The 26,954-nt window shown below is 40.9% G+C and overlaps 1 protein-coding gene across 1 annotated transcript in view; it reads right to left on the bottom strand.

Annotated features, from left to right (window-relative positions):
* The window catches only part of USP24 (ubiquitin specific peptidase 24), a 140,351-nt gene that overhangs the window by 87,670 nt on the left and 25,727 nt on the right, over positions 1-26,954 (bottom strand). The window contains exons 2-12 of the mRNA XM_042997312.1: positions 22,927-23,092; positions 21,463-21,530; positions 17,673-17,816; positions 16,903-17,025; positions 11,284-11,319; positions 10,880-10,945; positions 6,630-6,695; positions 3,744-3,818; positions 3,002-3,160; positions 2,185-2,299; positions 1,874-1,977 (exon numbers count right to left, since the gene is read on the bottom strand). Coding sequence (XP_042853246.1) covers positions 1,874-1,977; positions 2,185-2,299; positions 3,002-3,160; positions 3,744-3,818; positions 6,630-6,695; positions 10,880-10,945; positions 11,284-11,319; positions 16,903-17,025; positions 17,673-17,816; positions 21,463-21,530; positions 22,927-23,092 — 1,122 coding nt within the window. The remainder of the gene's footprint in view (positions 1-1,873; positions 1,978-2,184; positions 2,300-3,001; positions 3,161-3,743; positions 3,819-6,629; positions 6,696-10,879; positions 10,946-11,283; positions 11,320-16,902; positions 17,026-17,672; positions 17,817-21,462; positions 21,531-22,926; positions 23,093-26,954) is intronic.

Here is a 26,954-nt window from a genome sequence, read left to right on the forward strand (position 1 = left end):
CAATCTGACATATTCACTTCAACGGGAGTGCAAAGTATTTTCCACTGGCAAATAAAGATTCAAATTGATTTCAGGACTTTACATTCACTTCCAGCTGAGGGGAGTCTCTACCTCCTTTTCTATTTTGCTCATAGATACATTGTAACTTCAATGAATAGCTATTTATTCCTTGGGCAGTAAGTTTCTGCTTCAGAGATGTAGGTCCTGTGGCTGTCCTTATGGCTGAAACTCACTTTACGACCTCAACCATGACTCCATCATGCCTCACTGCTCACCAAGTGGAGGACTTGAAAGGCAGGGACTTTTTTAGAGTCAATTCCACAAGAATTTTCCAGTATCTGCCATATACAAACATTCACCGCATGCAGTAGGGATATACATTGTATCCATCATGATCTCTAATCTTTAGACTTATGTGGACTCACAACTTACACTCACAACATTCTGTGAGGGTATTCAATCAATGAAAGCGGACATGGGAAGTAAGATCTGTAGGACCCAGAATCGTTTTCTGTCTGTCCTGCACCTAACGTTCTAGAGTCTGCTCCCTGCTGCCAGGCTGCCAGACTGCCAATCACATTTCCTCTACTAGCTATGCTCCCGCTAGGTCCTGCCCAGGGGAGGCACTGCGGGGAGATGAGAAGGCAGGGGGAAGAAAGAGGCACTGCTCTGTGCTCAGGGACTGGACGCAGGTGCTGGCCCTGGTGGCAGCACGGGCTTCCAGGAGCCCTGCTGGGGGTGCCAGGCTCACGGGCAATCCCGGCATTTGCAGCGAAAGCATCTCCAAAAGCAGATTCCTTTCCTTGCACTTTGTATGCCCTTTCCCCACTCTGCTCCCCCAGCATTCCTGCTTCTCTCTTTTGCTCTTCCCCCCTAGCAACACCTTTGTCAACAACCCCCAGTATCCAGTTCCCTCTGAGACACCTAGCGAGGCTTCTGTTTCCTGACCAGGTTCTGACTGATACGGTGTCTAAGAGGGTACAGTCGAGGTGAGCTCCGGGCCTCTTTCTGGCTGGGCAACTAGATGAAGGCTAACACCATTACTGAAACAGACCGAAAAAGGACTAGGTACTGACATACTGGATATGAGACGCCTACAAGATGGCATGCATGAAGGCACAAGAGTTATATGTACATTTACATACACTGCACTGGAGGGCCAAGAAGAGGTATGGATTAGGGACAGAATTCTGAGAGTCAGCAGCATCCAAAAGCAGTCAAAGCCACAGGAGTGGAGGAAACTGCTTAATGGAAAATTATACACTGAGGAAAGGGCTAAGGACTAAGGCTTGAAAGAAACTAACATTTACAAAGTAGAAGAGAATAAGTTAGTAAAGGAGACTTGAAGAGGGTGCCAGAAAAGTGGGAGGAAAATGAGTCAAATGGATATTAACAGAGCAAAGGAAAAAGAAAATGAAGGGTGTGGCTGACTCTGTCACAGCTGCTGAGGGTCCTGGTAAGCTGAGGTCTGTAAACTCAGTGTTACTTTCATCCTCATTTAACAGAACTGAACAGGAAACACCTATCCATGAACATAGATAAGCAAACACAGTGAAAAGAACAGGAGACTGACAGACAAAAGACATATAATTCCTAACCGCTGTGTGGCCTGCGGTAAAGCTTTTCATTTTTTTTTCAATCTGAGACATGAGAAGACTAGACTAGCTGGGTAGTTTTACATCTTCTGAGTAGTGCAATCCTTTCTCACATATACAATCTTAGCAGAAGCCCTGAACTGCAAAACAGATTGGAGCAGCTCCGCTTTGACTAAAGCAGGATACAAGACCCATTTCCCTGCTTGTTCACTACTCTCCTTCCCTCTCCTTCTGACAGAAATGTCAGAAAAAGGCAAAAATAATTCTGATCAACTTACCTGTATCTTCCAAATTTTAGTAAGTTCATCTAAAGACAATTTACTGCCCAAGAGTTCAATAATCCCCTTTATACGATCACAGTATTGTGCTTGGTCTATGTTGCCTAAGGGAAGAAACACCCAAGAGGCAGACAGATTCAGTAAACATTGACTTTCTAAATACGGTTCTATTAATTCAAAGCAATATTAACTCGCTACCAGATTTAAAGGCTAATACAGTCAAAACAACATTTTCACACCTTTCTTTGATATAAAAATACATCACTTACAACTACGTGTTAAGAAATATATGTTTTTAAAAAGCAACTTACCTTCCAGTGCAATGGACAGAACTGAGTTTTCAACCAGCCAATCTAACAATCTGTCTGTATCTATAGCATTCTTCACAGATTTGGATAAAGTGCTATCTTCTATTAGTTTGGTTACCTAAGAAGACAGGATTATTGTGACAGAACCCAGCGCAAATATGCACAATCAAAATCTTCATATATATGTATACATACCCTGTGACTTTTACAGTGTTGCAATGTGGTCTGATAATTAGCCAAAATGTATCAAAGGCCAGTTACTGTAATAAGTTAACAGACTACTTATTCCTGATGTCTCTTTAAAAAGAACGTGGAGCCGGGGCACGTGGCTGGCTCAGTCAGTTGAGCACCTGACTTCAGCTCAGGTCATAGATCTCATAGTTCATGAGTTCGAGCCCCACATGAGGCTCTGTACTGACAGCTCAGAGCCTGGAGCCTGCTTTGAATTGTGTCTCTCTCTCTCTCTCTGCCCTTCCCCCACTCGTGCTCTGTCTCTCTCTTTTTCAAAAATAAATTAAAATATTAAAAAAAAAAAAATGTGGAGCCAACAAGGGCACTCTCTGGGCAATTTCACAAAAACACTAAATATTTCCAAATATTTCAGAGAATGAATTTTGAATGTAACACATGTAGAAAGATCGCGTTAACAATTACGAACACAGATACCACTTTATATATAATCACTGTTACCTCTTTTTTGTATGATTACAAGAAATTATTTTGCTTCATTTCTCAACATTCTGATATTAATGACCGCAAGTTCTGGCAGAACTTAAAGCGTCTGTGCTTTAAGTCTTCTACAAACAAATACAAAACTTACTTCTTTGAGGGAATTCATTTTAGCGCTAAAATGTGGCGACTTCAGCATGCGCAGTAGGATGTCTAATCGAAGGTCATCCACCACGGTCACCAAATCCGGCTGGAAGCGCATGCAGAGTAACTTGATGGCAGACAAGAGCTCGGGGATGCTAACCAATCTCTTTTATTCAAAGCACACACAAACAGAAAAGGAGCCATGAGAACGTTTTGCTCCCAATTCAGACACGGGAGTACGGGACATTTTCAACAGCAATGGTTGGTGGTATCTCATACTCCATATGGTCAATTAACTAGTTTGCTTCTAAACAAAAGTTAGACACAGGTGAGCAAAGGGAAGGATCCTGTGAGAATTTCAAGGTCAACAAAATAAAGACTGTTAAACTTAAATGCTAAAATTACTTTAAACAACTTTGGATAAGCTTGTAGTACTGAATTATTTAAAAGCTTCTTCAATGCTATACCTGTTAGAATACTCTCTAAATCAACACGTTAGTAAAATTCTGAATGGTATCACTTACTGAGAACCCTATAATCGCTCTATTGATTTAATGCCAACCTGGTGCTTCAGAATACTGATGCTTTACAAAAAGCATTTCTTGGTTAGAAAATGTAAAATGAACTTGATGTGAGTTGTATATGACCAGAATCCAAAGAACGATGGTGTGTGAACCCTGCCCCGAGTCCTGGCTGTGCTTTGAGGACTAACAGGCTCTGGGGCCTACCTGTCTGGAGACGGGATTTACCTTATCTTTGAGGTCCTTTTCCTCCACGCTCCGTACATCCTGGATCGCAGTGAGGATGACTGGGTCTAGCATCGGCTGCAGAAAAGACGTGCTGCGGTTAATAAAGACTCCGGATTCTGCCCCAGAGCTAGAGAGCAGACACTTCTTCATTCACACTTCACAAAGGACAGAGTGCAACGGAAGGATCTCAATTCTAGTACCAAGAGCCCCATAGCTAGCTAGCTCCTACCATCCCAAGTAGGCCCATACCGGACTCCATGCCCCAGCTCCTTTAATACCACATGGGAGCAATCCCTGTCATCACTATCTCAGAAGGGTCCTTTCAAAGAGCAACCAAAGACACATAAACTAACTTTTAAAACATGAAGCATGAGTAGGTATTATTTCTGTAATAAAGTAAATATTTGGTGGTTGATTTTAACAACTGCATATAAGCACAGACCACGAAAAAAAAAATGCTGTGATATGCACTATTTTTGTGTGCTGATATAAATGAGGCCTACAGACGAGACTCCTACAACACATAGCTCCGGGATGGTAGCATGATCAGATAACTAACTCTAAATATTACATGAGGAGGAGGAAAATACTAGCTAGGTCTAAATGCTCACTTCCAACTAAGTAAAATAATTTTTAAAAACTTATCTGGTGACAAGAGAAGATAGACAGCATATGGCTGTCAAAGCCAAGAAGACATTAGCAAAGAATTAAAATGACACCAGGCGATTATCCAACTGGGATTTCTTCCTCTACGCCTGCGTCCCCTGTCCAGGGAAGACTGGGGGCTGCTAGGGTAGGAGGCAAGCAGTGCTGTTCTCGTCAGTGGCACCCCCCGGCTCACTTCTCACTGCAGCTCAAAGGGCATGATCACCATTTTATAGACAAGAAGGCCAAAACACAGATGTTACATATGTCTTCCAAAGCATACAAGGGGCAAGTGGTAGAGACCGTTGTTAATTTACATCAGGTAATACGATGTGAACATGGTATGAGAATAAATTCAGAGCATGAATATATTGCTGAGTAAATTGAAGGTTGGCTAATTTGAAGCAGTCAAATATGCTTTGGTTGGAAATTCAATACTTTTTACTTTTTGAAGTCTGCTGTGCTTATTTATCTAAAACTTAGAATTTCTTTGTTAATTTTTTTTAGTCTTTATTCATTTTTGAGAGAGAGACAGAGAGGGAGACAGAACACGAGGGAGGGAGGGGCAGAGAGAGAGAGGGAGACACAGAATCCGAAGCAGGCTCCAGGCTCTGAGCTGTCAGCACAGAGCCTGACGTAAGGCTCGAACCCATGAACTGTGAGATCATGACCTGACTCAAGGTTGGACGCTTAACCAACTGAGCCACCCAGGCATCTCTAAAACTTAGAATTTCTAAAGAATTTAATATTAATTAGAAGCTAGAACATTTATGCTAAATCTCTTTCCACAAGGCAATGCATGGGTAGAGAGCATTTAAAAATCCAATCCTGGCCCTGATGATTAAAAAGCCAATTATTAAATTATTAGTATTTATTATTAAATTATTAAAAAGTCAAATAATTTTGCCTCTTATATCTTAGTGTTTCAACTATAAAATTAATGATTATATGTTTAATAAGGTGAAAGAACATAAAATGTTTCTAATGAGCTCAATATCCAGAATGAAGAAATACATAAATAGCCCACCATCTGATTTCATGTAAAAATCTTGCAGGATTACTCTGACATTTAAAGAAAGCATTTAACACTTAGAAATGGTAGAAATTTCCTGAACCTACTAAAAAAATCGTATCTCCCTTGTTAAAATGAGATATTAGCAAGAAGGAACAGTGCATACAAAAACACTGCTCCCAAAGGACTCTATGCTTTCAAAGCCATTTATAGGGATTTAAAAAAAAATCTCTGGGAAAGTTACAGGTTTCACAGACCTATTTACAAAGAAAATAAAAAAATGAAGGTATTTCAAAGTGACACTTTATTCAGTAAAACCTGTCAACTGAGATGGAAAGGAAGCAAGAAAGTATAATAGGCCTTAAGCACTAGAAAACTGACATGCACAGCTCTGACTCTTTGATGGCCTGTTGACTTACAACCTGCAGGGACAGGAGATCAGACAAGACGCGATGTTAAGCTGTTATTCAGCAGTGACTTAGCTAGCAAGGAAGCCCAGTGGGTTGTTCAACACTGATCTCATTTAATACATAATGGCTCTGAATCCTTAAACAATCCTGGGAAGGGGGTTGGGATATATGTCGCCTATTTTACAGATAAGGAAACAAAAATACATGCAATCATATATAAATTCTATTTGATAAAATGATAAACTGAAAAGGTAAATCATCTTTTTAAATATTAGAAGTCTCCTCTACCGGGGCGCCTGGGTGGCGCAGTCGGTTAAGCGTCCGACTTCAGCCAGGTCACGATCTTGCGGTCCGTGAATTCGAGCCCCGCGTCAGGCTCTGGGCTGATGGCTCGGAGCCTGGAGCCTGTTTCCGATTCTGTGTCTCCCTCTCTCTCTGCCCCTCCCCGTTCATGCTCTGTCTCTCTCTGTCCCAAAAATAAATAAAAAACGATGAAAAAAAAATTAAAAAAAAAAAAAAAAAAGAAGTCTCCTCTACCTTGAGTTATTTTTTCGTTATTTTCTGAGAGTATTTTTATTAGAAAAATATTTGATAAAATGATAAACTGAAAAGGTAAATCATCTTTTTAAATATTAGAAGTCTCCTCTACCTTGAGTTATTTTTTCGTTATTTTCTGAGAGTATTTTTATTAGAAAAATAGCTAATCTGAACAAGGAAAAGAAATAGGGCACAATTCTGACCAACTGATAAAAAGGTAATTATTACTGTCTGTATGTGTTAGGTCACCTTCTGAAGCAAATGTAAAGTGCCCTGTCTTACCTGAACCACCGAGGAATTGAGGTACTCCGCACACACCCCCAAGGGCTGCACCAATGCTGAGACCGCCTGAAAACAAGGACAGTGAAGGTCAGACATCAGTGTGAGAGGGTGTTTTTCCTTTCAGCATTATACACGTCCCTTTCAGGGACAATTTGAAATGGTGACTAGATCAAGTCACGAATGAATGACCAGACAAACCACACCCCCCAGATGGGAAGAACTGGTAACAAGACGTCAATCCATTTACATGTTCCAGAAATTTAATAGAACTTAAATCATAATAATGCCAATAAAACCTCTTTGGAGGACTGGATGAAAGACTTTTAAAACTTATATTGTAGAATACTAACAGTCTTTATTTGAAAAAGAAGGGGATAGTAGGCGAAGGAGTGAAATGTGCCTTCAACAAACCACCGAAGTCTTCCGTGGAGGAAATTATAAAACTTTACTGAAACGCGTAAGGGAAGGCCCAGGTGAACAAGCAGATGCCATGTTGCCAAACGGAAAGAACCAGCACTGCAATTCTCCACACAGGGACCTATACGTTTAATACAATTCCAAACACAATCTCTGGGGGATTTCTGCAGGACAACCTGGCATGTTGATTATATTCAAAGGGCAGAAATACGAGAGCGATCAAGGAGATCTGAGAGAAGAAGGACGTGGGGCAGACTGGTACTACCAGGAAGGAAAGCTGTGCAGCAATAGTATAGAAATGGGCAAAGAACGAACGAACAAACCAACGAAAGGAACACACCCGCGTACACGTGGGGTTGTGACATGTGACTGAGCCAATACGTCAAAATAGGAGAGAAATCAGGGATTAGCCATTAGAGGCTCTGATGACAATCAGTTACCTATTTGGAAGAAAATTAAACTGGATCTCTATCTTATGTAATATATAAAAATAAATTCTAAATGAATTCAAGAACCAAGTATAAAAAATAAAACTGTAAAAGTATAAAATAAAACAGGTATTTTTATAACTTTGAGATGGGAGAATATTCCCTAAGCAAGTTAGAAAACTCTTAAAGCCATTAAAGAAAAAATGGGGAATTTTTATAAAATGTGGAAGCTTCTGTTAGCAAAAGACACTATCAATAAAAATAAAAAGAGAAGCAAAAGACTGGGAGAAAAAATTTACAGGTACATAAAATGGGCATGGCATTGATATGCTGAACATAAAAAGAATTCCTGAAAGTTAACAAGAAAACCCCAAAGAAACCTAAATAACGATGTCAATTATAGAAGAAATGTAAACAGCCAATAATCACATGATGAGATGCTCAAATTCACAGGAAATGAGAGTACTGCAAATTAAATAACAAAATACTATTTTTGTCCATTATAATGAAAAAATTAAAGATGGAAAATATTCAGTACTAAAGAGAGAAATAGGAAACGAGTTTATGGGAGTACAGACTGGTCCAAATAAATCTCTTTTTTGGAAAGATATTTATTACTATGAATTATATTAAAAATCACATTTTCCAGGAATTTGTCCTTCCGAAATGGTACCATATGCACATAAAGACAAATTTACATATTTACATGGTGCCCATGAATAAATGACAGCATCATGGTACAACAGTTGCAGGAACACATTACAGCCATTAAAATCAATGACAGCCGGATCTGGAAAGATGTCCGTGATGTAATGTTAAACGAAAACATGCTACTACATATAGCTTGATTACAATTCAGCCTTAAAGAAAGAGAAAGCAGGAAAGAACGTGCACAGGTATATTCCACATAAATTTAGGCAAAAGTCAGAAATGCTATGAGTTAAATGGGTAGCTATTACCTAGGAAGAAGGTAGAGGTGTGGGGGTTTGGGGGGATGGAGGACAGGCACCTTCCATTCCTTACTTTGTGCAGGTAATTTAAAAAAATTTTTTTAACGCTTATTTATTTTTGAGACAGAAAAAGTGAGAGCAAGCGGGGGAAGAGGCAGAGAGAGAGGGAGACAAAGAATCTGAAGCAGGCTTCTGGCTCCGAGCCGTGAGCAGAGCCTGATGTGGGGCTTGAACTCATGAACCGTGAGATCATGACCTGAGGTGAAGTCGGATGCACAACCAACTGAGCCACTCGGGGGTCCCCGTGCAGGTATTTTTAACTGATCAATTGTGAATGTTGCTTTTTCACAGTATTTTTCAAATTCAAAAATATATAAATATAAATGTAAATGTAAAATGAATGCATTTACTTGTACTCAGTGGCCTATATTTATTCTAGGACACAGTCACCTTAACTGCTCAGGAAGCAGGCATTTATTGTGAAATTTTAATCCTTGTTTGATAAAATCAGAGTCTTAATCTTTGGAATCTCTTTCTCCTATGCCTGAATTTCATCATCATCTCAAATACAACTAAGCAATATAATTCTCTACCAACTGCAGCAAACAACACGGTTGTTTGAAAAATGGTCTGACCTAAGGGAAAAATCTTGGAGGAATCTTTAACCTCAAGATATTTAATAATAACGAGGGTAAGTCCAGATTCCTATGTATCTACTTTTAAGCCAATTTTCTTCCAAGTAGGGTAGAAACTTGGACTGCTCTGTATTTTTTTTTAAATACATTAACTCTGCCAGAAATTAGTATTTTAACATTTTAAAAATATGAAGCAATTTCTTTTTTAAAAAAGTTTATTTATTTTGAGAGAGAGAGAAAAAGAGAGAGAGAGAACATGCATGCACACGGTGAGGAGAGGCAGAGAGAGAAAATCTCATGCAGGCTCTGCACTGTTAGCACGTAGCCTGACGCATGGCTCGAACCCACAAACGGTGAGAATGTGACCTCAGCCAAAATCAAGAGTCGGATGATTAACTGACTGAGCCACTCAGGCACCCCGAAGCTAATCTCTAATATGACCAATGACCTATACAGCCAGTTTTTGAGAAATAAGTAAATTGGATAAAACCCTGTATCTGAAAAGGTTTTTGGTTTTAAATGGTTTTGTTTTAAAAAAAAATTTTTTTTATGTTTATTCATTTCTGAAAGACAGAAAGAGACAGAGCACAAGCAGGGGTGGGGCGGAGAGAGAGGGGGACACAGAATCTGAAGCAGGCTCCGGGCTCTGAGCTGTCAGCACAGAGCCCAAAACGGGGCTCCAGCTCACAGACTGTGAGATCATGACCTGAGCCGAAGTCGGATGCTCAACCGACTGAGCCACCCAGGCGCCCCATAAACGGTTTTGCTTCTTAAATCATTACCCATTATTTTCCAGATCAGTAGTCACTTCTAACATGCTTGGTCCACTCAATGGGGATCAAAATGACGGCCAAACAGCCTAGTTAACATTCAGGGAAGGGAGAAGACACTCCCTGGTCAGTGTCAGCAGAAGGCTTGGCAGACACTTAATCTTTCAGGATAAACAGTGGGTGGCAAGAAAGGGTCAGTTTATTACCAAGCATACCATCAGACTCTCTCCTGGATGTTACTTCCCTCGCCCAAAGACGGACCAAGCGAGTTAGCTGATTAGTCGAGGTTCCACAGGAGCAAGCACTGCTCTAAGCACAATCCTACGTCACTTAGGGGCAACGGATGACTTTACCCCATCACCTTCTGTTCTCAGTACATCACGGTAGCTAGCACAGTGTCCTACATGTGGCCAAGTACGTAACGAGCAGTTAAGTGAACAATCAACCAGAAGACAGAATAAAATGCTCCTAGTTACAAACAAGTCAGCCCTCTGTGAAAAATAAAAGATTAAGTTATTCCCCTCACCATAAGGTTAAATGTCTTTGAGAAAATGAAGTCCCATGTAAAAAGAGGATGTACTGATTCTGAGGGAGGATTCTAAGCTCCTGTGACAGCCCTGTGTTATCTAGGAGTCCTATAATACCAAAAAACTTCCTACCAACCTTAAAATGAAATATTTTATTGTGCCTGGCACCAGGGAAGACTTTCTGATGTAACGGAGTCATAACACTGTATGTACACATATCTTTGCCACATACAGCAACTGTCCTTAAAAAGCAAGATGATTTCACACAACCATCACAAATTAGGAGGCAAATGCCAAAAGCAAAGGGAAATGGGGGGGGAGGGGGAAAGCAAATACCCTACACTGAAATTTGGTTATGATTAGGAGCAAACATTCCTTTATCAGAGCCACTGAAACTGCTCCTGCAGAGATAACTTAACACTGTAACGTTTCATTGACTGTGTCCAGACCACGTCTCCTGGGTAACATACCAGCCCGAATAAAGCGAACTTCTGCTGTGGGCACACATACTGGTTTAACTTACCCCAAGTTCTATATCTTCCGAATGAAGCTTGGCTTGGATTGCTGCAAATCCGCCTAATTCTCCAAACTGAGAAGAGAAAGGGCACAAATTAATTTTAAAATGCTGTACGTTAATAATTTAAACAAGAAACAAAGGCTACCGTTCTACTCTGCCAACGTGCTCTGTAATACTGATCTAGAGAAAGCCATCACAAAGATAATTCTATTGCTCCTGTGATACACTGCAGGAGATGTGCTAAATCCTGACGCTGGTGCTCATCTGTATAAACAGCATATGATAAAGAAGAGGAGGAACTGAAAAAAATTCTTATTGTTCTTTCTAGCTGTCATTTACCTAAAATACCAAACTCTAAGCAATTTCATTAAAAGAAGGAAAATACGACTATATTAACAAAAGTTATATACCTTATTTACCAAATCCACAACCCATCCGTGAGGCTCCTATGAGGAAAGAAAATAGAATTGAGTTGGCAATATGAGAACTTCCCCATGAGCCCACAGATGTCTTTTTTTTTTTTTTTTAAATTTTTGAGACAGAGAGAGACAGAGCATGAGCAGGGGAGGGGCAGAGAGAGAGGGAGACACAGAATCCAAAGCAGACTCCAGGCTCTGAGCTGTCAGCACAGAGCCTGATGTGGGGCTCGAACCCACAGACTGTGAGATCATGACTTGAGCTGAAGTTGGACACTCAACTGACTGAGCCTCCCAGGCGTCCCTACCATAGATTTCTTTTTAACCTAAGTGAAGAGTTGGGAGAAGAAAATATTAAGATTTGAAAAATATTTCAAAAGGCTTTTCTACATGTTTCTTAATGTGAGTCTCTGACATTTGTATATAATTTTAGGAGTCTGCACGTCTGTACTTGGATGCCACTGCTACAGTATGGAGCATTCTTGCATTTCTGGGTAGCTGACGTCAGTTGTTTAAGCTCTCCAAGGTACAGGATAACTTGAGTCAAATTCTCTAAGAAAATTACATTTTAGAAATCCAGAATTATTACTAAAGAGGAGCAAATCAGGAATAAAAAGGTTAAATTTTAGCCCCTGTTGTCCCACTAATTGGTGCCCTGGAGCAAGTGCTTTCTTTTCTCCTCTTTTCTTCCTTCCTTTCTTTTTCTAAGCATTCACTGCTCTGGGGGCTGAATAATATTTGGGGAACAGTGACTATGAAGAGATGTGGTACCTGCTTTCACGGAGCTCATACTGGAGCAGCTTCAACAGAAACAAGCAAACCCACACACACCTAACAGGATTCACACTGTGCTAAGTCCCACGAAAGGAAAAACCACAAAAAGGTCTTCAAATGAGAGACAGAAGGAGCCTCCTTTGCTCAGAGTGGTGGTCGTGGAAACCCTCTCTGAAGAGGTGGTCTTCAAGCTGGATCCTACAGGATGAGACCAGTTTAGCCACTCAAACAGTCCAGGCAGAGAGGCCGAAATGGCAAAGGTCCTGTTTGGGGACGGCACTCAAGAGTAACTGGGGGACCTCCCCCACCACCCCGCGGGGACACAGCAAGTCGGGAAGAGCAGCACAGGTAGAGCTGTGGAGAGGGGCAGAGTGCACACCATGCAGAAACTTGCAGGCTGCGACTGGAAGGAAAGCAACAAAGTGCTTAAGCCAGAAGCGATGCATTTCATGCTTTACGATGACCAGTCTTGCAGTTGTGTGGAGGATGGAATGGGCCAGATAAATGAGAGTGGAGGGAGAGATAGTAGCTGGAAGACTAATGCGGTAACTAGATTAGACGGGATGGTGTCGGGGGGCAGGATGGCAGCAGTGGAGGCAGAGAGAAGGCAACTGAAGACACCTTTGAGATGAATTCAAAGGACATGTTTATGGTTGCTTATGGGTCGTAAGAAAAGGGATAAATCGTGGCCGACTCCTATGCTTTTGGCTTGAGCACCTAGGTAGATGGTGATGTGGTTTACAGAGAGGGAGAAGAAGGAAGGCTGGCGAGACAAAAGGAAGTTCCATTTCAAGCACACTAAGTTGGAGACATCTGTGTGGCGACCAAAAGGAATGGTTGGCTCGTCAAGTGTGGTGTGCTCAGAGGAGAGGTTTGGGCCACAGGGATACAAACCAAAGGGCCATCAGCACAAAGACTGCATTTGCTTCCGTGAGAAGGAAAGACAGTTCTTGGGGGAAAGAATACTGAACAAAGAGAGGGCGGCTCTGGATTAAAGCTGGACAGAAAGCAAGGAATCAAGAAAGGCAAAGTGACGTAGGAGGTAGCAAGAGACTGCCAGACGAACCGATTTCAGAGAGGGACAAACTGATGGTGACCAACCACTGCTGTGGGTGGTGTTAAGAGACGTTTCCTTGGGTTCTGGAAACTTAGAAGGTGCTGGTGCCTTACCGAGGGTGGTTTCAGTGGTGCGGCAGAAAAAGAAGGCAGACTGGCACACTCTGAAGAGTTAATGGAGACTTTTGTCTAGTTGCCCTAAACACCTCTCTGACAGATGAAAACGTTTAAAAAAAATCTTTAAACACACATAGCTGAGTTGGCACAAAGTGCTCAGAGGCTGAAAACAAAGAGAAAGCAGAAATTGTGTGAGGTAAACAGACTCAGGCTAGCCTTCACCGTGCAGGCGTCTGTGGAACCCTGGTGACCTCCTGCCTCCATTTTCACAGCCCTACGGTGCCTGAAAAACAGGACCCAAAGCCAAGGTGGGGGCTGGGAGACTAAGAGGAGGTAGTCACTTAAAACTGGAGCTCAAAGGGCTACAGACTCAGGGTAAGGTGAGCTGAAAGAACTTACCTGGAGAAAGGGAGAGCAACAGGGAAGCCTGACTACGTGGACTCTGGTACTGGATGCAGGGGAGAAAAAAAATTCTCTAAGAATCTGTGGCCACTGAACTGCCCTCACACGGCTTCACTTCTCAAATTCACGCTGATTTCACGGTCTGAAATACCGTAAGCTGAGAATTTATTCTAGAGTGGCCCCAGACTGTAGTGGTTCCAGGCACCTGGAAGAAGTAAGTAAATCCTCCTTGGAAAGAAAGGAACTTTCCCTCACTCCAGGCCTCAAACCATCCTCCCAGATTAAATTCCAAGAAATAGGACTTCACAGAAAAACAAACAAGTGTAAATTTTTTTTCTGTGTATATACATACAGATACAAAACAAGTTAAAGTTAGCCAGAGCCAGCTGAATCAGACTTGTAGATATCAGACACAAGACAAACACACAGGAGAACGAAAATACATGTTTAGAACATGAGATGGTAAAAAATGACAAAACAAATGAGAACCAAATAGAATTTACATAAATGAAGGAAAGTAACAAAACTGAAGACTTTTAATGAACAGGGTAAACAGCGTAACTGACACAAGCAGAAACAAAATTAGTGAACTAGAGCAGAGCTGAAAAAAATGATCACACCCTGTCAGAGCACAAGGACACAGAAAGATGGGAAACAGAGCAGAGGTTAAGGGACATGGAGGACAGGAGGGACGGCTTAACATGTATCCAACTGAAGTTCTGAAGGAGAGACTGATTAATGGAGGAGAGGCATTATGGACATATTTAAGAAGATAGTGGCTGAGAATTTTCCAAAATTGATACAAGATATTAATCCTTAGATGCAGACGCCCAATGTTTCTGATGCAAAATAATATGAATACCACAGTCAGTCACAGGAGAGTCAAACTGCCAAACATCAAAGCGAAACAGGAGATCTCCAAAAGCAGCCATGGGGGGAGAGGTGGATTTCTTACAAAGGAACAACAGATCAAACAGCAACTTGTCAACAGCAATAATCAAAGCCAGGAGACACTGACAGGGTATCTCTGATATTCTGAAAGTGTAACAGTCAATCTAGAATTTAAAACCCAGGGAAAACATTCTTTAAGGCATGGGGATTAACGTTAAGTTTAGGCCATCAAAAACAAAGACGTAATCACCAATGGACACTTACTAAAGGACATATTAGTAGGCAGGCAGAAGAAAAATTATCCCAACGGAAGAGATAGAGAAGGAATAGTACACAAAGAGAGAACGCCTAAATGTGGCCAAGTCAAAACACCGTATAAAATAACAATGCTGATACCTAGTTGAGCATAAAGCAAGGCGGGAAAAGACTAAGATGCTGCACGCTAGAGGGACTCTCAGAGACTAAGTCAATCAGGTGGGAAGTGAGCACACGAAACATTCCAAGGTCTAGGTACTGCTCAGAGGAACACAAAGATATTAATGAAATTTTGGTTTTGTTTCATTAAGTTAAAGTTTTGGAAAACCAGTAAAATAACTGGGAAAGGAGAACGTGGAATCTTCTCTGGTAAAGGTATGGAGGAGACGAAGAACCGTGCTGAAGCTAGACAGGGATGTGGGATCAAAGGCAGAATTTTTAAAGACAGGAAATACTATGGGGCACCAGGGTGGCTCAGTTGGTTAAGCATCCAACTATTGATTTTGGCTCAGATCATGATCCCAAGGGTCCTGAGATCGAGCCCTGCATCAGGCTCTGCGCTGAGCGTGGAGCCTGCTTGGGATTCTCTCTTTCTCTCTCTCTGCCCCTCCCCTTCCCCTGCATGCACGCACGCTCTCTCGCTCTCTCTCTCTCTCTCTCACACACACACCCACACACAGAGTCTGCATTTCTCAACTTAAAAAAAAAAAAAAAAGATGGAAAATACTAGAGCACATCGTATACAACAGGAGTGATCCAACAGAGAGGAAAAGACTGAGGATGCCAAACAAAGGATAGAAAACAGGAGCAAAATGCCTCAGAAGGCAAGAGGAAAGGGGATGAGCAAGGGCCTCTGCAGGAGAGAAACTCCTTTGCAATAACGGGAGGATATGAACAGACTGGACCTTTCTGGGCCCCAGATGTCACGCATGTTAAGCTGAGGGGAAGAGAATGACCTTCTGCTGGGCACTTGCTACAGGGGAGCGCCGTGCTTAGTGTTTTGTATACTTGCCCTTTAATCTTCACAACAAAACTGAGGATCAGATTTTCATACTTCGGGAAGTAAGACTGCGCGTAGCTAAAGAATGCAGACTAGAAGGCTAGATTACATGGGTTCTTCCCATGAGTACTAGGTTTGCAGACTTGGACAAGGACTCAACCTCTATGTGCCTCAGTTTCTCATCCATGAAATGGGGTTAAAAGTAGTACCTAACTCACAGAGTTTTTGTGGGGGTCAAATGCTGCAGTGTCTCCTCACTGCCCTCTGTGCGCGGCTGTCAACCTCCTCCTCCTCTCTGGGGACTGCCTGGCTCTGCGAGACGGGACCACTCCCTCGTGCAGGCCATATTATTACAAGTGCACCTACTGCCTATGGTCCTGTAATATGTTGTTTTCCCATCTCCTCCACTATGCTGTAAGCTAGGAACCACGCCTTAGCACTCTTTATAAGACGGCTGAGCTAAACCTCTGCTTCCACTAAAGCAATGGACAAGTTTTCTATCTACTAAATTTACCGCTTTCCACTGTTTCTCGAAAGCCAGAGTTCAGTCAACAGATTGTTTAAATTATGTACTCTTTGTGGGTATCATGTCACTGGCACATTGTAGACCTTTAAATATAAAATGAAGATATTGGTTCTTGGCTTGAAAGAAAACAAAAGCTTTAATGCTTATGGAGCTTAAAAGAAAATGATGCACGAAACTAACTTCTAGATTATTTTTTCTAGGCTTAATTCGTCATTTCAAACGATTTCAAATGCTCTGGATTCTCAAACATCTATAATGATTTCAAATGCTCTAGCCTCTCAAACATCTATAAGAAACTGGGACACCCATTAAACTGGGGTTCTGACAATTCAATAAATAGGGCATTGATGTCATGCGGTCATTCCACATTTCACTAAACATCATTTCGAATCTATAAAATTCTTTATGATGTTAGTTAACAGCTATGGAAAAATATGCAATATCTGAAAAAAAGTTAAGCGATTTTATGAGCCATATGGAATAACTGTCATTTTTCACAGACTGTTTTAATCTTTCCACGTAAATTTTTATAGCACAGAAAAACTTTTTCAATATATTTCTCTATAAAATGACAAAACTAGACTATATTTACCTTTTGGAAAGTAGACACAGGTGAAACAGCAAACATATTTCCCTCCCCAAACACTTCTGTCCAATTCCTTTGAGATGTTTTCATTCTGTTTTTAAAATGGTACTCATTATCGGGATTGAAAGCCTAGATTCAAAGAGAACAGAGAAGCATTATTATTACCTATTTCTATAGCAACAATATTAGCAGGAGAAAAGAAGAAAAATATAGCCTTGGACTCCTCCATTAGCGGAATCTTTCAAATATCCCTACAGCGCATACTCCTTAGCCGGTGCAGAGGAGTGAATGCCTGAAGCAGGGCTCTCCTATCCGGTTCAGGGCTCGCTGGGAGGGAGACCAGGATTCGGGCCAGGTGAGGCCCGTGCACCAGGGGCCCTGGAGCTGCCACAGGGACAGGTGGGCCGCAGGGCAGTAAAGTCCCCTTCTTCACACAGCTACTGTGACCAGTCAGGGAAAAAGGCCAGAAACCAAACCGCAAGAACACCCCATGTGAAAGCATTTATGTGAATAATCAGGAAGACATGAGGGAAAGCTATTTAATCGTTCTAAGAGCTGAAAAAGCTATTAAAATTAGAAAGGTATTTCGTTAAAACTGAAAACACAGAATGAATGGCTGCTCTGTGTTTAAAATAAAAAGCAAGGTCCCTAACAGCTAAATTAAGATCTTTAACTATATTAGTTATCACTCATCATTAATTACAAGTCAGAGGACAGACAGAAGGTATTTTAAATAAAAGCAAAACACAAAGTGCTTCATTTTAGAGATACTGTACCATCGTAAGCACACCCAGGAGACCTGTGGGAATCGGATCTTGTTTAATTCTCTCTGCAACCAGTTCTATTAATAGCATCAACATGTTGTAGATTCCTTCGTGAATTTCAGTACCCCACTTGTGAACAGCACTTGATGTCAGGAGCTACAAAAACAAAGGGCACTTTATAGAGTCTCACTTGAAAAGAAAAAGTCTATTGTTTACCAGTTCAATCTTGAATAATCAAGAGATTATTACCATAATATTACTCTTATGCAGATGTCTTGCTTTAAGGAAAGCCTGTAGCCCGTCTGCTCGTTCCTTTATTTCAGAGTCAACACTGAGTTTTGTTTTTGCATGTTAATTCCCTTACATGGAAGCAGTTTGTTTAAAAGAAAATTTGCATTTGTTTCTCTACTTTTCATTATTACTGGGGGGAGGTCAAGTGGTGTAGAGCAAGTGAGAACATGAGACCAAATCCTGGAGCTACCACTGTTTTCTAGCTGTCTGATCTTGGACAAATTTACCTGAGTTCCCAAGGCTCGGTTTCTTTCATGTAAAGAGGCAAATTCTTACCCACTTCACACAGATGTGCTCAATATCAAAAGATAAAACAAATGTGAAAAGGTATCTTATACATAGTGCAGTACTGTTATTAGATATATCGTGGCCGCCAATACTAACTGATATTCTTGGAATCTAAGCAATGGATGCTATATTTCGTGATTTGAACACACACATTCTTGTCAGATTTTTTATATGTCAGAACTGCATCTTCCCACCTGTTGACCAGATGGCAACAGGACTACGAATGTGGAAACAATTTTAGAAATATTTTATAGACTTTGCTTACGTTTTCCTTTTTGATATGTATAAAAGTAATATTCAGTTTTTAAAATTATTTAAGCCAATCTAAAATAGCTCTAAGTGATAAGGCACTGTAACGCTATTTACTTTGGCACTGCTTCTCTTAAATATAAAACATAAAATACACAACAATTGTGCATGTTACACTCAGACAGCATCTCAGATTCATTAACAAGGCGGGAAAAGGTGCACAGATGAAACTAAGATAATCATCAGTGGATTTCTCCACGCCTCAGGCTTCTAGTCCTTGGGGAAATCTAATGCAGGAATAACTTCCCAGAATGGGGAATGAGAAATCAAAGGGTTTCACTTAATAAAATAATGGCAAATTGGTATGCTGGTTTCATGTTTTCCAAAGATTTCCCTTTAGAGGGAAAATGCTATGCAATAAAAATTCCATCTTCGTCACACTGAGAATCCCTTAACAAGAGCAGCCTGAAAGAGCCCAAACTTCTCTAGCTGCAGAGAAAAACCTCAGTTCCAGATTTTCTAAATACCAATTAATCGCACGATTTGCTCCAATGAGCAATAATCATAACACCGACTTTATATAAACCAATGAGTTACTACTTTTTTTGCAAGAATTTTTTGCCTGCCTGTATATTCCTCCTATACCTAAATTATAAAGCAAGATGAAGCAGAGATTAGCACTCAAGAAGCTTCATACGACTATAAAATAAAATTCAGCACCACTCCTTCTGTTGCCATCTCACTGTTCAGTTTTTAATCTGAAAAGGGAATTCAACCTACCTTGCAGAAGAGGGGAAAGACAGGCAGCCCTTTGTGGGGAAGCTGTGCTCAAGGTTTAAACGTAACTATGCGCTATGGCCAGACCTAGATTTCCTTCCCTGCTTGAACACATGGTAAAGAATCCAGGCTGGCCTGAAGGTAACAGGTGAAGAAGGCAGACACGACAACAGAGTCCCTTTTGTGTGCCTCATTCGTACAATTGCTTATTACTCATACCTTCCTTCTAATAAAACATTTGAGGTGGCTTGTAAGAAAAGCCAAGGGAAGAGGGTAGAGAAATAGTCATCATACCCGGAAACACAGCTAAGGAAAGCAATGGCAATTATATAAAATACCACTGAGTTTTCTCGTAGCCAAATCAAAGGCACACAGAGTCCTTAGCTCTTCTGATTTAAAGAAAAAAAAAGGGGGGGGGTGCCTGGGTGGCTCAGTCAGTTGGGTGTCTGACTTCAGCTCAGGTCATGATCTCAGGGTTTGTGAGTTAGAGCCCCGCGTCGGGCTCTGTGCTGACAGCTCAGAGCCTGGAGCTTGCTTCAGATTCTGTGTCTCCCTTTCTCTGCCCCTCCCCTGCTCATGCTCAGTGTCTCTGTCTCTCTCTCTGTCTCTCTCTCTCTCTCTCTCTCTCTCTCTCTCTCTCTCCCCCCCCCCAAGAATAAATAAACATTAAAAAAAATTTTTTTTAAAGTATGCTTTTTTGATGGGGACAAGAACCTTTTTAATAGCTCTTAACTGTAAAGGGAACTTAACACATACATTTTTCTATAAACATTGAACAACAGAACGTAGGGTACCTCTGTGCTCGTAGTTTTCTGGGAAAAAACAACCTAGCAACCAACCGCTGGACCACTTATTATGTTATTACAAACAGCTGAGCACATAATATAAAACTGTTCTCTGGACTGTCTCTGCACACAGAGTAATATACTCCAAATACGCAACTTGCCAATGACCCACGTTGACACAGGGCTCTCTGGATCTGGAGATCATCAACCTAAAGGTCCTCTCCTTACACTGATAAATCCTTTTCCGCGACTTTGAATAAGCCTGCATTTTCTTTGTCTGTAAATTTATACATACAGTGCAATGTGCTACAGTATTGTCACACTGTAAAAATTCCGCTATTAAAAAAATTACTGTAATTCTTAACAGAATTCATAAAAGTTTAAAATAATCTTAAACGATAAATTGGTAGATGAATTCATCCAAAATGAACATAAGCCTTGATTCCATATAATCCCCGCCCAAATGACAATTTTAAAAGATTTTGCACTTTTTTCAAAGATGCAGCTGTTTTTGTTCCTAAAATTAATTTTGGTATTTTTTAAGCCTTGAAGCGAGGGAGATGCTACCAAGATGTAGATGGGAGTGATAGTTTACAAATGAACAGTTTATTTTACGGGGTTTTAAGATAAATACAATCTTCACCCATCTGTAGTTCTAGTGACTTCCTTGCATATGGGACAAAAATGGATGTCAAAACCCAGAAGGACAAGACAGCAGGAGACTCATTTATTCATTCAACAAAGATTTACTGAGCTCTTTCCCAGAAGAGGCAGGCACGGGCTATGCACTGGGGAAAACTACAGTGTCTATGACATTGTCTCTGCTCTTTTGGGGATTCAGGACTCATGTCCCGCAAAGGGAGTCATGCTGAGTTAGACTGCTTTCAGAAACACAAGTCCTGTGATCTCCTATTCTCCCTGTTAAGAAAAATTGCTTTCTAAGCGATGTGACCGGAATGGGAGGAAGCACACTGCTCTAGCTCTGACAGAAATGCTGCCATACTCGTGCCATTTGCCATGAAACATACTCAACCCAGTCAAACTTTGCATGGTTTAAAACGCCTGCTTCTGCCTCGGTAGAACAATCAGATTAAATGGCTTGTATTTGGATAAGTATTATCTTTCCCAATGCCACAGGCCTGAGTTTAGGAAGATGCGCAATTTCCAAGTGTAAGTAAGCCTTCACCTATTCTTCGGCAATTAAAAAGATGGAAGTAAATGTGACAGGGCGAACAGTTAAATGTAAAAGTGAATCCTTCGTAAGCCCCAAATTCATGTGCATACTGGGGGATTCTTCACATGAACAAGACCCATAAACTGGCCTCCCACAAGAAACTAAAACAAAAAGCCTGTTCGGTCCCTCCCCCTCCAAAAAAAAAAAAAAAACCCAGACGCGCGCATTTTTTTCTTACCTTTTTAAATGCTTCAGGCATACACCTATCCATAAATCTTTTACAATTCTCATCAGACTCGGAAAGACCTTAGCAAAATAAATGAAACAATATGCCTTACTAAGATTTTAGGCAGTTTGCAGAAATCATATGTATCATTCCAAATTCATGCCCATGGGACTAGTTATTTATAGAAAACTTCTTAAGGGATTATTAAAAGCAGAATAAATATATATATATATATATATATATATATATATATATTTTTTTTTTTTTTTTGCTGCTGAAGGAACAGACCGAGAAACAATCACAGTATTAATGTATTTGTTAATAGCACAATATGTTAATATGAACCAATTCCTATGCATTGGTTAATAGTATAATAAGTTACTAATTAGAAGTGAAACGGTTGAACTTAGTTTTCCATTTTCAGAGTAACTTCAAATGATCTGATTAAACAGCTAATAAAACACCAACAGCAGCTTCTTACTAGCCATTACTGTTATCTTAAACAGCTCTATAAAAACAAAAGTATTCTCAACAGATACCCAAATCACTCTTCTTCCCTAAAACAAACTGATGAACTCTGTGTTATCAAATGCACAGAACTGTGTCTGGCACACAGTAAGTGATGAATACTAGCTAAGTGAATGAATGACTCCACTGCAAATTATCCTCTGGAATACATTAAAAACACACACACACACAACACTTAAAAATGTATTTTGCTTATCACTGGGAATACCGCTGGACACATTTTCTTTTTTTCAGACCCACCACGTAGCACAGCACCCACATCCTAACAGGCGCGCAATAAATGCTGCTGCTGAGAAGCCAGTCAGAACGTACCACGAGAGGCCACGAGGATTAAACCTGATCCCAGTCAAAATATTTCCTTTTGATGTGCCTCATATTTAATCATGGTGGTAAATTAAACCACGTATACTTTTAATGAGGAAAAGAAAATCACAAAACAGTGGACCAATTCATCCTATAACTGAACTGAATATGAAAACTATTTTTCTTCAGTACAGAGTCTAGAAGCGTCCTTACACTGATACCCATTCTCCAACCCAGAGATAGCTTATTACTCTATTAGTTTAATATTTATAAAGTACTGAAGACAGTGCCAAACATTTAATATGCGCAAAATGTTTGCTAAATAAGTAGTACTTTTTCTCTTTAAGGACAAAAAGCCACTGAACTGAATCTTAAAATGCTCCAAGCTTTTGTGGACAATGTTCCTTTCAATTTCTACAAAGCTTCTCAATTATATTTTGAAGACTCTCATACTCTATTGGAGCTAGGAGACAACAGGTGGTTCAATTCAAAGCTTTTATTCCACGGGGGCTAGACGGAGACCAGGAGAGTAAATGATCGAATGTCACCCAGATGGGCAGGGACAAGAGGGAGGATTAAGGCCAGGCCTGGTATCAATCCACCCGCCCACCCCCTCCTCCTGGGGCCTGCGGGGGGAGAGCTTACCGAGTCTGGCCAGGTAGGTGGACGCCAACAGGCATTTGCCCAGTGATTCTTCCCGCTTGTAGGGGATGGACCAGTGATCGGTCAAAACGCGGCTTTCCAGCTCGTACAGATTCGTGGTGGGGAACTCGATCCCTTCCCCCGAGCAGTTTCCGTTTTCATCATTCTTCTGATAAACAGGGATCACAGCAAAAACACAAGCAAACGCATCAGTGACTGCGTGACAATGCATGTACGTTGAGCTCAGCGGAGATGCATGCCCAGCGGTAGCGCCCCGTACGGAGTGTGGATCCCCTACGGCTCCCTCACGGTCACATGTGCGGGACCAGCTGGGCCACTGTCCACTCCCCTCACAGTGACATCCCGCTCTCACAGAAGTCATTTCACCTTTCTTCAAAAATGAGCTCTCTCAGTGTCTCATTACAGAACAGCAAACTACCTTCACCTACAGCCATCCTTGCTCTCCCACTGCCTGAGGGGACGGGTTTCTCCAAAGGGTCCTCTGTATTGCTGTCCCCATCTCCCCACACCGAGTGACCCCTGACCCCGCACCAGTATGGCTTTTCCAGAGTCCTCACTCTTCCACAGCCACTGTTGCTCAGGCCATTACTGGACGCCACGACATTAAATCCAATGAGCAGTTTCAGTCCTTCTCCTCCTTCCCCGCAGTGTCTGCCCCTCTGCCCGCTCCCTCTTCCTGCAAGACTAGCTCACCCCTCACCTCCCTGGGGGTCTGGCTGTTCTGCCCTGTCTCTTCGCCCCCTCTTCCTGGCCATCAAATACTGGAGCTTCTCAAACCTCAGCGCTAGGCTCTCTTCTCTCCTCTCGGTGTTCTCCATCCCAGTGAAAGGCACCACAGCCAGAAATCAGGGACTCGTTCTTAAAACCCTGTGTTCCCATCCCCACTCCAAGACCTGGTGATAAGACCTCCTAAATTTCTCTCCAATCCATCTACTTCCGTCTACCCCCATGGAGGTGCCACTACTCCTGAATTCACCCATCCACCTTCTTTAACCTATGTAAACTCCTGTACATCCTTAACTCTTTCAGAAAAGCCTTTCCAGAACATCCGAACTATACCAAATTTCCCTAATTATTTTATACTCTTGCCATCCTGAGCTTCTCCTCGTAGCTCAGCTCACAGATCTAATTTTACATTTATTTGTGATTGATTTTTGTTTTAAGTTTATTTACTTTGAGGGAGAGAGAGACAGACAGACAAAGAATCCCAAGCAGGCTCCACACTGTCAGCACAGAGCCCGATGTGGGGCTCAAACCCATGAGCTAGCTGTGAGATCATTACCCGAGCCAAAGCCAAGAGTTGAACTAACCAACTGAGCCACCCAGGTGCCCCATATTTGTGAATGATTTTATGTTTGCCCCCACTAGACCAAGCTCCATGAAGACAGGAACCCGGGCTGGTTTTGACCACCTCTGTATCTGTATCTCCAGAACCCAGTGGCTAACACAGAGTACGTGTTTAATATATATATAAGGTGGAAAAAGACTTTGTGCAAACAAAGTTTCAACTACTAATAGGGGACCTGCCAGGCTTTCCATCAATTCTTACCACAGTAATCGGTTATAAAGCAAACTGGGCCCCTCCTCCAAACTGCCTCATACCTACTCTGGTTTCTTTAAAACCTAAATATTTTCACAACTCACTCTATAATCATTCCATTAAAAGAAATTACCTTTAGCCTCAATTAAGGAAAAGACCATAAATATACAGCAGAAGTGATAAAAATACACAGAAGAAAACAGTTTTCAATCCCACATGAGGGCTAAAGGAACGGGACACTCTAGTTTTTTTAGGTTCACGGTTAAGCTGGGAAGAAAATAAGGCAATAACCAAAAAGGTGATGAAAAGCTAAAAATGAAGTAGACAACAATGGAAACTGGGGGTGAAGGGTGGGGGTGGACCAAGTAGGTTTACAATCGTAACATATGCGGAAAACTCAGTTCTCTTCAGAAAGCCACGTAATTAATAAGTTCTGTAAATAAAATAGTTTTACTTGAAGGAAGCTGAGGACACTCTAAGAGTAAAGATTCTGTATACTTTCAAAATAGCATACTTGCTAACTGCCTCAATTTATTAACTTAGGATCAAAGTACAACTAAAGCATATACAAATAAAATTCAACTGGATGACAGGTTATGTCATTACTATGAAATATCTATTGTTAATTTCCACAGGAGTTAATAGATCAAATCATATATGAAATCATCAACTGCACCCAGCAGTTACTAAGTGAAGAGCCCCCAAGAGCTTCCTAAGAGTCACAAGAGAGCTGCGTTCTCTCCCTGCTCTCTGCCAATGTGAGAGGACACAATGAAGTCGGCAGCCTGTGACCTGCAGAAGGCCCGCACCAGAACCCAGCCATGCGGGCACTCTGATCTTGGACTTCCAGCCTCTGGAACAGCGCAAGATGAATTTCTGTTGTTCATACGCCAAAACCAACCAACCGAAAAGCTAAGAGCTTCCTTTGGGGGGTAGGGGTGCAAGGTCTTTAACAGCATCAGTAATGAGACGAACTTCATGTGCATACCAAAGGGACGTACCGTGAAGTCACGACAACATCACTGCTGGGGTATTCCTGCCAAAAATGCGGAACCCGAATCCAGTCATGAGGAAACCCAAAATGAGGAACACTCTAAAAAATAACTAGCCTGTATTCTTCACAAATGCCAAAGTTATGAAAGACGGAGGGTGACCAGACAGCCATAATAACTGAATGCAGCATGGGCTTTTGTTTGTTTTAGCTTATTTCTTGGCTTCAAAGACTTTCGTACTGGATCAGTGTTAATTTCCTCGTTTTGGTAACGTACTAAGGTTAAAAAAGAGAGTATCTTCATTTTTAGGAAATACACACTCAAGTATTTAAGGATGGAGGGGCATGATGTCTGTAATTTATTCTTAAACAGTTCAGGAAAAGCAGTAATAATACATATACACACGTATTTATATACACGTGATAATATACACATACAGAGAATGATAAAGAGAATGTGATAAAAGGTTAACATTTGAAGAACCTGAATAAAGGTTATATAAAAATTCCAGATTTATGGTAAAGTTGTAACGTCCTTTTTGCAGTTTGTCTGTAAATCAGGAATTATTTCAAAATTAAAAACTATTTAGTCAGATAAATATATAAAAGGCATAGAATTCTGGTGCCATACAGAATCTAAGAAAATTCCGTACTTTACACAGAAGAATCTAATGAATCTAGAAAGATAGGGGTGTACCTATAGGGGTTAAAAAAAAAAAAAGTTACATTATACTTAGTATACTCTACTTAAGAACTCCATTACAGTTGGTAACATAAATAATTTAGCTTCTAAATACTTTTATGTTTTTGTCTTAAATTACTAAATAGGTACACATGTTCTTAATAGAAAACACCAAAAACATGAATAGCAAAAAATAAACCTACCATTTATTCCACCACTTAAAAATTAATCACACTGACATTTTAATAACTATTTTTCCAGTAAAAGCTATTTCTTTACAGATTCTGTTTTCTTAAAAATGCACAAATGTGGAACTAACCTTGCTCTCACCACCTCCATGAGCCCCCATCATCTCGCTCATATAAAGACAGTATTAATGTAGTATTTCTTCTCCTACCTGATTTAAAAGGCTGATGCACAAAGCAATAATTATAAAACTGGTAATGGAGCGATGTTTTGTACACTATTGAAATTAAGTTGATACTAGGGGCGCCTGGGTGGCTCGGTCGGTTAAGCGTCCGACTTCAGCTCAGGTCATGATCTCATGGTCCGTGAGTTCGAGCCCCGCGTCGGGCTCTGTGCTGACAGCTCAGAGCCTGGAGCCTGTTTCAGATGCTGTGTCTCCCTCTCTCTCTGCTCCTCCCCTGTTCATGCTCTGTCTCTCTCTGTCTCAAAAATAAATAAACGTTAAAAAAAAAAAATTTAAAAAAATAAAAAAAAAAACAACAAAAAAAAGAAATTAAGTTGATACTAATCTGAACTATACTGCTACAAATTCAGATGTTAATTATAATCCA

Source organism: Panthera tigris, chromosome C1 (assembly GCF_018350195.1).
Source record: "Panthera tigris isolate Pti1 chromosome C1, P.tigris_Pti1_mat1.1, whole genome shotgun sequence".
In the NCBI taxonomy this organism is placed as follows: domain Eukaryota; kingdom Metazoa; phylum Chordata; class Mammalia; order Carnivora; family Felidae; genus Panthera; species Panthera tigris.